At 42.3% G+C, this 13291-nt stretch overlaps 1 protein-coding gene across 3 annotated transcripts in view; it reads right to left on the bottom strand.

The window, feature by feature from the left end:
- The window catches only part of arhgap10 (Rho GTPase activating protein 10), a 52251-nt gene that overhangs the window by 3340 nt on the left and 35620 nt on the right, over window positions 1-13291 (bottom strand). For all 3 annotated transcript variants that reach the window (XM_028977495.1, XM_028977494.1, XM_028977496.1), the window contains 3 exons: window positions 11971-12103; window positions 7916-8084; window positions 2941-3036 (listed from right to left, as the gene is read on the bottom strand). In XM_028977495.1, the coding sequence (XP_028833328.1) occupies window positions 2941-3036; window positions 7916-8084; window positions 11971-12103 (398 nt within the window). The remainder of the gene's footprint in view (window positions 1-2940; window positions 3037-7915; window positions 8085-11970; window positions 12104-13291) is intronic.

Below are 13291 nucleotides of genomic sequence, written 5' to 3'. Positions count from 1 at the left end.
AAGGCACAGCTCTGTTCAATACACAATGCAAAATTGTGTCTTAACAGCTGTTTGTTCATAAGACAGACACTTGTTAGGCACCAACTTGCTAAACAGCACAACGAAAAAGATCAGAGTGCAGACTGACTCTGTTCCAGTGTGATGGGTACATCAGAACTGAAGTGCATGAAGTGGTGCATCCAACATGCACGGTCCCTACTCTACAAAACCTGTGTTATGATCTGGGGCTTGATTCAGTTTGTCAAGTTTGGGTTCGTCACAATTATGTGGAAATAACACTTTTGACAGTTAGCAGATTATGTCATTAGCAAATTGTCATCTGACTACTTGAATATATTAAAAGAGCACCCTCCCATCCGCAACACAAACTGTGAAAAATTAATAAAACACTCTGACGCGGCACATGTAGAGCAAATGCATGCAGTAATCAAAGCTAAAAGAAACCAAGCAAATATTAGTGTAGTTTTATTATTTCTTTTGGCAGGGCAGTACATTTCCACACAAAAGGCAGTGAGAAGTGCACGGTGCAGCACAAAAGCCCTAAATCCAAAGCGGTCTACGAAAAGGGCGAAAAAGCACAAAGCGCCGTCTGTGGAAGATAAAGCAGCAAGCACAGCTTTTCCAACTTTCCAGAAGATTCTTATTCACCATCCTGTACTCGCTCGGGTAAATAGTCAGCCCCTTTGACGCTTTATGACAAAAAAAAAAAAAAAAACGTGTGATGAAAGAGAGAGTGGGGGAAAAAAATAAAACAAAAACACATCATTTGTGTGGTTGGAATAAAAGAAAATTTTATTTTAAAACAAGAAGACAGATAGAGAAGCTGGTCCTTCAGGTGCCTGATGGTTGATAAATCTTTCATGAGTTTCCTTGGAGCAACCACAGTATTTGAGCAGCGACTCTGCTGAGGATGTTGGAAAAGACAGTGTTTACACTGGGAAAGGAAAGGGAATATTAGGCGCGGGGCAGGACAGAGGTTTACATGTGGCCGGTGCATTGTGATGGTGAAAATATAATTAATGGCTCTGCAGATTGAACATCTGCTGAATCTCCTACATCAATGAAAGCACCGAGAGAGGATTTATCTTTTTGTTGCGAGAAAGTCATACATCATAGAGGTGTCTCTGGAGTACAGAGCAGCACAGCCCAGCCTCCTCAAAGTGTGTGTGTGTGTGTGTGTGTGTGTGTGTGTGTGTGTGTGTGTGTGTGTGTGCGCGCATGTGTGTGTGTGCGAGCGCTGGGGGAAACGGGCAGCTGGAAGGAAGGAAGGGAGGAGAGTGCAGAGCGTAAAAGTAAAGGAAGAAGAATATGTGAGAATGAAAATAGAAGAAAGGCACAAAAGCAGGGGATTAGATTTACTCAAACCTTTCTACCACTACTGGCATCTGGCGTGTATGTGTGTGATGGAGGCAGCAACTAAGCGAGTGAGGAAATGACTGAGTTTGTATTCATGCACATGCATTTGCGTTCACAGTATCTTTTCAGGGAAATTGTGGACATATTCCTGGTCCCTACTAGGTACAATTCGTTTTAATTACAAAACAAAGTAAATGGAGCACTTCTTTTGAATCCTGAAGTTCACAGGTTGGGTTTGACTTTTTACAGATCATTACACAAGGTTATCATGAAGATATAAGACTGAGTGTTTGTGTGAACAAGTGAGTGAAGTGCATGTGTGAGTGTGTGAGAGCAAGTACAAGTGAGTGAGGTGTGTTTGAATGAGAGTTTGAGTAATATAGGTTTGTGAGTGTGCAGCGTGTGTGTGTGTGTGTGTGTGTGTGTGGAGCAAGTGAGAGGTGTATGCAGGTGCGTGGGAGTGAGTGAACGAGCATGCAAGGTGTGTGAGAATGCAATATGTGTGTGTGTGTGTGGTGTGACAGAGGTGCATGCAGGTACGTGTGAGTGAGCATGCAGTGTGTGTATGTAGGAGTGAGAGTAAGTGATTGAGAAGTGTATTTAGCTTTGAATGTGAGGTGTGTGTGAATGAGAGGTGTGTGTCTGAGTGAGAGAGCAGTGTGTGATTGTCAGTCAGTGAGGTGTGTGGGGGGAGGATGTGTGATTGTGAGTGAGGGGTGTGTGTAGGTGTGTGATCGTGAGTGAGTGAGGTGTGTGTGTATGTGTGATTGTGTGAGTGAGGAGTGTGTGTATGTGTGATTGTGTGAGTGAGGGGTGTGTGTAGGTGTGATTGTGTGAGTGAGGGGTGTGTGTAGGTGTGATTGTGTGAGTGAGGGGTGTGTGTAGGTGTGATTGTGTGAGTGAGGGGTGTGTGTGATTGTGTGAGTGGGGGTGTGTGTAGGTGTGTGTGTGTGCGTGAGGAGTGTGTCTGTGTGCTTGTGTGAGTGAGGCGTGTGTGTGTGTTGCTTGTGGCGTGCGGTGTGGTCTGTGTTTGTGTGCGTGCGGGGTGTGTAGGTGGTGTTGTGCGTGCGGGGTGTGTGTAGGTGCGTGCTTGTGTGAGTGCGGGGTGTGTGTAGGTGAGTGATTGTGTGAGTGAGGGTGTGTGTGCTTGTGCGTGCGTGCGGGGTGTGTTGCTTGCGTGCGTGCGGGGTGTGTGTGCTTGTGCGTGTGAGGGGTGTGTGTGCTTGTGCGTGCGTGCGGGGTGTGTGGCTTGTGTGAGTGAGGGGTGTGTGTGATTGTGAGTGAGTGAGGTGGTGTGTGTGATTGTGAGTGAGTGAGGGGTGCGTGTGATTGGGAGTGAGTGAGGGGTGTGTGTGATTGGGAGTGAGTGAGGGGTGTGTGTGATTGGGAGTGAGTGAGGGGTGTGTGTGATTGGGAGTGAGTGAGGGGTGTGCGTAGGTGAGTGTGAGTGAGGGGTGTGTGATTTTGACTGAGTGATGTGTGTAGGTGTGTGTACATGTGTGTTGTGTGTGTGTGTATGTGTGTGTATGTGTGTGTGTGTGTGTGTGAGAACAGTGCATGTGTTACAGGACTGTCTTGCCTCACCTCTCTTCTGCTCGTCCTGCGTCTGTGTTGAGATCGGACTGTGTTGAGGACGCTGCAGGAGCTGAATTCACCCAAGAGGCCATAGCAGAGCAAACCCTGGTATAAAAAAAACAAAAAAACAACACAAACAAAAAACGTGGATGAGTTACAGCAGTCGACACCAAAGCAACCACATTCTCATGGCAGAGCTGAGCAGCTTCCACACAGACCGGAATGATCTGGTTCTGGAGCAGGATGAGCTTGTGAGCATGGGCCGCCTGTGGTCGCCTCTGAAATCCGTAGCGCTTATTTTCACAGGGCTCTGCAGCCACAGGAATATTGCTTTGGAAATGAAAACAGACAGTCTGGTGTGTACCAGGTGCTGAGTGTTTACTTACACAGCGTTGCCATGTTATAACCAGGTTAAAAACTAGTCTTAACTGTGCCACAGAGTGCCGTGTGCTAATTCACCAGTCGTGGTTATAATAAGACCTACTCAAAGATACAGTCACAGACCTGACAAATATTCTTTTTCAGGACTAATTATGTGTGTGTATGTATTGATATTCCACCATAAAACTTTCCAAATTACTACATTTATAACAACATTTATTATAACGTTTTTCACATACACGTTAAAATCACTGAACGTGAGATGAAAAATGTGCAAAAAACGCTTTACAACAGAAGCATGAAGAAATACAATTTTCACAAAATCATTTCTATAACAGGCAGTCTGCAGAGTACCAAGATATCAGCAATGTCAAACAGGCATATATATACACTTAACTGTCAGAGGGGAAAAAGAAATTCTGCTCTTTTAATATTAGGTTGTGCAAAATCACAACACTTATTTCAGTCCAGGGTTCTGTTCATTTTGTTTCAAGTAAAGGAGGTTCATACCACTGCAAAAACATCTGAAAGACTCAGATGTGGTGGCCAATCCATGTGTGAAAATGAAGCCTCATGCTCCCAGAACCACCCTCTCACAATTAAGAGTGTGATGAATACTCGCATTGAAAATGCATTATACTGTCACATAATGTGCTTCTCTTCTGACCCTGATCACCATGGAACACCCTATGTCACACTATGAATGGACCTCGTGACCTTTTTTCATTGATCTAGAGTTGATTCTTTGTGCTCCTTAACAAACTGGTTAGCAAGCAAAGTTAGCCTCGCAAACAAGTGACTTGCTTGTGATCACCGCCATTTAGTCTCTATCAGTCCTACATTTTTGTTTTGCACAGTGTGCATTGAAATCCTTTTACTTTCACCAAGGTCAACTGTCCATTTTCCACAGTGACAATGTCACTAAAGGTAAGTAATTGTAAGTAAATGTAAGTAATTCAAGATGGTTTTCCAACCCCAATTTTTTCAGCTGAGATGAATGGAGTGAAAGTGATTACAGCAAAAATTGTCCTCTGCATTTAACCCATCACCATGTGATCAGTGGGTTGTGATGAAAGGCGCGCAGGAAGCTGTGTGCGGGGACGAAATTGGTGTATTGCAACCCGTGTCCTTCCGGTTACAAGTCCATGTAACATAAGGCCACTAGTCCTTCCAGAACGGATTAACCAAATCTTCAATGACCGCACGACAATAATCGAACCCTTCTGAAACGCAGGGACTTCTTTTCTATGACCATGAGACGCATCTTCTGATGCTGTATTTATTTTTTTAAGAAATAAGAAAGTATTCACAGCATCAGTTATGTTACCATGCTAATACCTGCTGTAGTTAACCAATCAAAGACAGGGCAGGGCAGTGTCTATGTGATTTAACGTGGCCTGGCCAATCAGATTTCAGATTTTGCATATTGATTAGTTTTGAATCCGGCTTCATATATAGCCCACAGTATTCGTGGAAGCAATAAGTAATTATGGAATTTGTGCATTTAAGTGCCTGCCAGGTATCACCACCATGTGTATGGCTTGCTTGTGTGTATGAGCGTGTGTGTTTGTAAGTCAATGCAGTTGGAGGTGCTGAGGTGATTAATGGGTCTGCAGTTGGCCAAAAGCAACAAGGGGCTACAGCGCACTGCAGTGCAGCAGTCTGATTAAGCCCACCTGCAAAACACACACACACACACACACACACACACACACACACACACTCAGAAATCATACATGCGGCACCATTAAATTTTTTTCACCATTTAAAACTTTTTAAAATTATGTTTTAAAGTATTAGATAGAATCCAATATGGTTTCCTGGACAACCGCTGGTCCCTTGGGGGAAAACGGTTTCACTTAAAATTGCTCTCACAATTACAACTAGGCCAAAGCGAAGAAAATCACTTGCTTTTGCAGCTGGTAAAAATAGCTGTGATGACTGAGCAGCACATTAAACACGATTTCAGGTCTGCCAGCCAGCTTCTGTGATGCAAAACACTGCAAAGATCCATAAAAATAAATAAATAACTTGCATAGTGGTAGTAAATGTGTACTATTATTCCGCATAACTTTTCTAATTCTAAATCTAATCCTACCCGTATCCCGAGTAACTAAGAGAAAACCATGTCTGATATTTCATATATTTCTGTGTTTATCTTGATATTTGGCCTCACAAAAACATACACACATACAAGCATTTGAGATTAACCAGATACAAATGGCATTAATCACCACTGACTGCCCAATGAAGGATGAATTGAGGTAGACACCACACTGACGTTAAGAAAATCTTAGCGTCGGGGTGAGGAAGTCCTCGAGCTGACCATTCCAGGGAGGACTCCTTCAGGGCTCATTCCTTGATAATGAGGGGCCAGTGCTGAATTGCTGCTGTGGATCGACAGACAGCGCATGATCCACTCCTCGCTCACAGGGGCTGAGTGAAATCGACACACGTTCTCAAACAAACGGAATTCATCTGCAGATCTGCTTTAAACAGAGCCTAAAGAGCAGTGAGGTGGGATGGCTAAAATACCCTGGCCCTTACCTAGTCAGCTTCTCGAGCCTCAGTGCGTAACACCGGGGAATTACGTTTGTGTTTCTTGTGCCGCCACACAGCACTGCACCTGAACCGAACCGGGCTTCGACGGGTCAGACTGCGGGAACAACACAGCAGCTGACCGGCGGCAGCGAAGATTAAATGGCTACAAAAAAGGAAGAGGTGGGGGGGCTGGAGAGGGGTAAACAGGATAAACGTCACCCTACATCAGCACTCATTACAGGCCCCACAGCACCGCCACCTGTTCTCCCAACCAAGGCCGAGATTTATGAAGAGGTTGCAGCCGTGGGTCTCTCTCTCTCTCTCTCTCTCTCTTTTTTTTTTTGTAGTTGTTTGTTTATAACCGCCACGGCTGAAAAGAGGAGAGCTCAGAGAAAGGTGGAACATATTGCAGCCTTCGGTCTGTGCAAGCGCCTGGAAGCTGAGCCCCTGGATGAAACACTAACAAGTGGCAAGAGTCAGCAGAGAAACTTTCACTCCTTTAAAAAGTTTTACTGAGTTATACTGAGTGAGAAACAGAAACGGGTGAAAAGTGAATTTTGCTATAAGAACACAATGTGCCCCTCCCACATGCATTCAGCGCACTCCGCATCTCGCGCTCACCCAGAGTGCAGACAGAGGGCGGATATAGTCAAATAACTGTGATAACACATAAAGCATTTACCCTTAATTTTCATATTTCAGCACACGATTTGTGGCTTGAATACAGAAAACGAATAAGCCTAATTAATTCAGAGCTGATGATTGACATTTGTCACTGTAAATGAATTAGAGGTTAGGGTGATATAACCTGAAAATGTACAGATATTAAGAGCCACTGCCGTAAAATACTTTTTTGAACTGAGCACAGGGACACGGGGCTGGGTCTATGCTCGGGCAAGAGGAGGCACTTCCCCCTTAAATCTAAATTTGAGAAAGAAACCGATAAACTACCCACAAACTGAATAAGGACAAGATTTACTACAGTATCTGAAAAATTCACTGGAAAAGGCACATATTTAAATATTCTCCCAGTTTCAGTCTGGGCGAGAAATGTTTCTTTCACGATCTCACAAGCACCCCTGTGAGCCTGTATAGAACCGACTGGAGGACCTTTGTCTGTCAGACCCAGACACAAAGCCCTTCCTCCGCTTTCAACTCCGCACTCTACATCAGTATATGAAAGGAAAAAACTTATCACAGTGATTTTAGTAAAGCTTATTGATCTTTTTTTTATATAACTTATATGACTACCCATGAGTTTTGTTAACATTGGCAGTAGTGAGAATTGTTATTGTTGGGTTTGAATATATTTGATATTAGTCATGAAATTAACATAATTGTCATGTTTTTAATTGTTATTATCTGATGAGGAATAATTTATTAGATTCTCTGGTGTTTTATTTTTCCACATTTCCCCCTAAAAAATATCCACCTTATCCTGGTCAGGGGGTTTGTGTACCTCAGTGACCCTCAGAGCTACACCAGCAGAAGCTCAACAGTAAAACCGTTATCCAGAGCACCCCACCCCACCTCTGTCACCACTACGTGCCCCCGTCACATTTCTGTCTGCCCCCTCATATATGCCTGTCTAGAACCGGCCCAGAGGTGTATTACCTGGGTAAATGGCCAGGGTTGCCAAATATTTGAGTGGACGACCAGACCAATTGATCTGCTGTGGCAACCCTTATTGGGAGCAGCTGAAAAAGACTACATGCTGTGTATACCCAAACCTAATAGATTAGGAGGAAGAAGCATAAACGGCCACTCATTCACAGCACAGATCCACAACACCGCCTTCACACAAGTCTGTTTCCCTCCCATGCTTGTGTCTGGAACTTCAAAAGTCTGGTGACACCGCTCTGGCAGCTCTGGGAATTTCACCCAGTTTGTTTTCTTCTTAAGAAAACTCATCTCAGAAAACAAAGGCATCTGGAGGCGTTTCTATTGTGATGATTCAATACTGGAGTCACCTGTATTCGTCACTAACATTAGAGCTGACTGACAACGCTAAAAGGTGACAGTACTCTATGTTCAAAAAGGCCAAAGTTTCAGTCACACTTACCCCGAGTTCTGTGGGCTGATGGGAGTACATTGGGCCTCGTGGTTTGACTTTGCCTTCTGTGGTGGGGTCTCGGTGGCAGAGGCGGTGGAAGACTGGGAAGAGACTGACTCATTACTGCCCAGAGAGCCTTCATCTGCAGCCAGGCTGGGACCCTCACTGCACCCAGACACTGAGCAAGAAACAGAATATTCAAGCTTTTATTCACATGATGTCTGAAGTGACATACTGTGCGATTCTGCATATATTGGTGTTATCACTAATGCGTCTATTAAAAATGGGTGCTTTATGACAGATAATAGTATTAGTATTGACTAGTAATAGTATTGGCATTAGTTATGACAAACGAAGGTCTGTTCAAATGAAGCTGGGATCAAGTGGACATTAATGAGTAAGCTACTGAATACAGCAAGAAACTGAGGGACAGGAAGGAAATTACTAAAATGTCTCCAGGGTACACACATATGTGTGTGTTTAAAAAGGAAAAGCTCTTGGGCCTGAGAGTGTTTACTGTCAAATAAACTGTCCTCACTAGCGGCACACAAATGTCTAGCAGAGAGCAGTAATTAAAGATCTGATTGGTGCAGAGCTTCTTTGGATGTTGTGCTGTTTTGCTCAGACTTTCCCACAAAGCACACATCAAAGTCCACCGCTTCCTTCCACTGCCTAATACTGCAGACATAAATCCAGTACATAGAAGAATTTAGGATTCTAAAGTAAACACACATCTCTTTTTATCAGATGTCTGAGCCACCTGTTCGCTGGTAATGGCAATATGTTAACAACGCTGCACCCGTATGCTGCCAACCGCCGAGTAAAACGCCCTGCTTCCCCTGATTAGCTGTCAGTCAAAGTTGGAGTTGATTCCTCTGATTCACGATGAGTGAGTCTGCCAGAGCTCATTTATCAAGAGAGCACCAACAAACAGCACAAAATGCCAAAACTCTAATTATGATATTGATATGACGTTTTCTTGTTTTGCATTAGCATTCCACTGAGTTGCATCCGAGCTGGATCTGTCAATTAACCAGCAGATAACCCAGTTAACAAATAACTGTGGTGTATTACCACTGTTTTATGTAAGCAATGAGTCTGTGAAAATCAGGGGTTCCAAAATATTGATGTAATACCAACACCCCGTGTTTTCAACCTGCTGCATGCATAATCAGGCTGTTAATCACCTCCCACTAATTAAAATTTTACACTTAAGTTTCCAACCGTTTAACACCTGAAAAGATGGGAAGACATGATTAAATTGCGGCGAGACAGCAAGATACCAGAAATTCTATAGATGAATCTGGAGTTCTGCCACCCAGCAGTATCACCCTCACTGGATTATATTCTATAGATTTTATAAGTCTGCATGTCACCTTGGCCCAGCATTCTATTGGGAAAAAAAAAATGTAATTTTTAAAAGAATGTTATTCACCGTTTTCATACAACATTCTAACCAGGCATTGATTTGCCAATACAACAGCACTGTAACCTTTTAAAGGGAGAGTACAGAGCAGCGCATCTGAGATCACCGCTCTTTACAAAATCCAGACCATCACTCCAGACCATCCAGGGTCTTACAGACATTCTCTTGTGTGCTCTATTATTCAATTCAATACATAGGTTGTCAGTGGGTTTCAGGGGACTTGTGTTGCTTTGAACATATGCTTGGATCAATGTCCTGCCTCAAGATCCAATGACAACACAGTATTAGTTTCTTGTCAAACTCTCATTTCTACTTGTTAATAAATAAGAGTTCTCTAAACCTAGACTAGGTTTAGACTAACTTTTTGTACTGGTGCATCTACCTTGTTTTCTTAAAAAACAGAGGTGCACCAAATTTTCAACGCCATCGCATTTAATAACACAGTTGTAAAGTGAATCACTGAGCTGAAATGAATATAAGATAAATAAAATAAAAAGACAATTTAAATTAAAAGTACAAGGGTTTTAAGGGCTTAGACGTGATTATCATCTCGGCCTGACTATCTGTTTGCTGCTGCCTGCCTTGCTTTTAAAAAGCTGTACTTATCTAAACCATGGCCAATCTAAGGCAGGTCCCGCCCTTCACAATCTCTGATTGGTTTACGACACGGATATAATACGCCTTTTTTGCGTGTACCACAGAAAGATTTCCCCCAAACGGCTGATCACACCATTTAGAAATGCATATGCCACTAAAATGGTCGGACTCTGTAAAATGTCCTGTACGTGTAAGGTTCTCTTCCAGGCTAGTTCACAACCGATCCATTTCACTTGGACATTTTTTTTTACATTTAATTATTTACATTTACATTTACGGCATTTGGCAGACGCCCTTATCCAGAGCGACTTACAACGTGCTTTCAAGTTACCATCGATGAAGAGATCAATTCCCCTACATGGCAGAGATGCAAATATTCCCTAAAGTTTGAAGGTCAAGACATTTCTCATTCAATTTGTGTCATATGACAGTTCCAATATCATAAAGGAATAACAAAACAGATAAAAGGAATATGGCTTTTGCACATCATATTTAGTCATGGACTGGCACTTAAAATGTTCTGTGCATTCCAGTCATCATTTTTGTAAGAATTTTGAGGGGCACCAATAATTGTGGAATGTTTTATACAACTGTGAAAGTTTGAATGTTCCTTCAATTTGAATAAAATTAAAGGGTTTCATTTGTCAATATTTTACTCACAGCAGAACACAGATAACATAACAATTGTTCAAACTGGGAAATTTTACACCTTTATCCATTAAATGAGATGTTACAGTTGGCACGGGGGAATCTAATGGCTGAAAATGCTAGTTTTAAAAGATTCAGCATGGAGCAACTAATTAAGTTCATTGTTATTGAGTCTGTAACATGGTTTACTATAAAAGTGATGTCTTAGACAGTCCCACAGAGGTAACAATGGCCAGAGGCACCCCAATCAATCAGAGGTGTATAAAAAAAAGATTGTTGAATACTTTAAAAACAACGTCCCTCAATGTCAAATTGCAAAGGCTTGAGGGCCATATTAGAACATGGTCTTGAAACTGCCAACTCCTGTGGACAAAGACAAGAAATTGACAATTTCTCTCTGAGAATGACACAAATACTGTTTTTCACAAAGTTTGTTGCTTCATTCTTTTTAGATATTTTTGTCAGTTGTTTCTGTGGTAAATTGAAGTATAATTACAAGCACATTAAGTTATTGACAATTGCATCATGTTTATGCAAAGAGTCAATATTTGCAGTGTTGTCCCTTTTGTTGACCTAGCATGCTGTCAATCAACTTCTGGGCCAAATCCTGAATGATGGCAACCCATTCCTTGATAATCAGTGCTTGGAGTTTTTGTTAGAATTTGTGGGTTTATAAACGGTTGTTTTAGGTGCAATTTTACAGAAATATCATTGCCTGTGAAGCCCTTTTTATGCAACACAACGATGACTGGACATGTGACTGTCACAGAAGTGTCCGGGTGCTGAATTGGCCTATATGCAGATCAGGACTTTTACCTTCAGAGAACATTTGGTGCATCCATAAATAAAAATATGTCTAAGATGACCATGAACTCTTCAGAAACTGGAAACCTATATCAGGCAAGTATGGGACCAAATTACAATATAAAAACTCCAGAAACTCTTAACATTGATGCCCACATATCTTCAAACGTTTTGGAAAAGAACATGCCCCTATTCCAACTATTTTGTTGTTCCAACAAGCATCAAACTTAAAACAAGCTAATTTTCTCAAATTATAAAACAAATGTAAATTTCTCAGTTTAAACATTTTTATGTTATCTGTGTTCTGTTGTGAATGAAATATTAACTCATCGAATTTGAAAGTCTTTTAGCGTTCATCTTAAAATTAAAGTTTAAAGAATGTCACAACCTTTCCAGAAATCATGTTGTTTTCACATTTGTTTTGTTCTCATTAAATGTAATGAAAAAAGCTCACACAAGCCTTTATACCTTTTATCTGCCCTTTTAAACTAATCTTTACCGAGGATGCCAATAATTTAGCAGGGCACTGGTATCTAGCAGGCTCACAAACATGAATAAGAAATAAAAGACATAAATGTTAAGCAAATACCTGTCTGGATATCGAGCACCTGAGGGTTGTAAACAGCGAGGGGTCTACTCTGCCGGCTCAGCTTCTTGGACTGGCGCGTGGGGGCTGAGAATGGTGATGCACAGGAAGGCAAGCTGGGAGCATCTCCGAAAATCTACAAAACAGCATGTAATCTCATATTAAAGGAGGGATGCAGCAGTGATAAACTGCAAATATGTGAGAACGGTCTGCCAATCATGTTCCAAGCACCCCCCCCCCCCCCCCCTCCCTCCCGTCTATGCTGAGCTGCTGACAGACGGCCTCACTTGCTCAGGCTGAAGGCACACACACTTTGCACACACTCGGCCACTGAGTCAACAAACTTACAAATGATGGAGGATGATTCCGGGGCCTTTTACTCTGGCTCGGTTTTAATCAGCGATAACCCAGAACACTGTCAGCTAAAGGAGCCGATGCCAAGCTGGCAGTCCTCATGGAGCCTGCTGCGCCGAGTTACAGCAGCGAGTCAAACATGCTAACGGGTCAGCGCTCTTTAACAAGCTCTCAGCCATGCTGGCAGGGCAGCTCCATAGACTGGTGCAGACCAAACAACACGAACATATTTTTTTTTTTTTTTCAGCGCATGTTCATTTTTTTCCTCCAGAGTATCTCCCTCCATCGCTGCATGCAGTGGCATCTTTCCAGGCTCTGTTTCATTTCCTCATCCCTCCCAATGCCACACATTCCTTCTCCATGTGCACGACTTTTCTTCTCTCTTCAGCTCTCCTATATTTCTCAAGCCCTCTTCTTCTCTCTCCAGTACAGATGGATCTGAATGCTGAGCACTGTCCGCTCCAGGCATCTGGGGCTATCGACAGTCTGGAGAGACTCTGAGAGGAGCTAATATCTGTCTGACACAGAGAGAGAGACAGTCTGCAGGACCAGCACTCTGAATCTCTGTTCTTGGTCTTGCTGGAAATATGTACAGAATATAAAAATTCCATTACCTGTGTCTGACAGCAACCACAAGCTTTTGTGGTAACAAATAAAAATAAAGGCACACATAAATGCCCCCTGGAGATGGGGTGTCAAGCCTTTAAAAGGCAGAAAAAACGGTTATCAGATTAAGTGGTAATCTCGCTCTGTGCCTCTCTTACAGCTCTGAATTAATTTCAGGATTAAAAGATTAATGACTGTTAAAGCATAATAAATAATATCAAACCAAGCTTGCCAGCCAAATTCAAGCCACAAATAAATATATATATATATATATATATATATATATATACACAAACAAAATGTTACATTTAAGAGAAACTGAAACAGAAAGCTGACTGTATAAAAGACTGAATCAGGCCAAAAA

Source organism: Denticeps clupeoides, chromosome 4 (genome assembly GCF_900700375.1).
Source record: "Denticeps clupeoides chromosome 4, fDenClu1.1, whole genome shotgun sequence".
Lineage (NCBI taxonomy): Eukaryota > Metazoa > Chordata > Actinopteri > Clupeiformes > Denticipitidae > Denticeps > Denticeps clupeoides.
The sequence above is the reverse complement of the archived record's forward strand: the minus strand, read 5'-3'. Positions and strand labels throughout refer to the sequence as shown.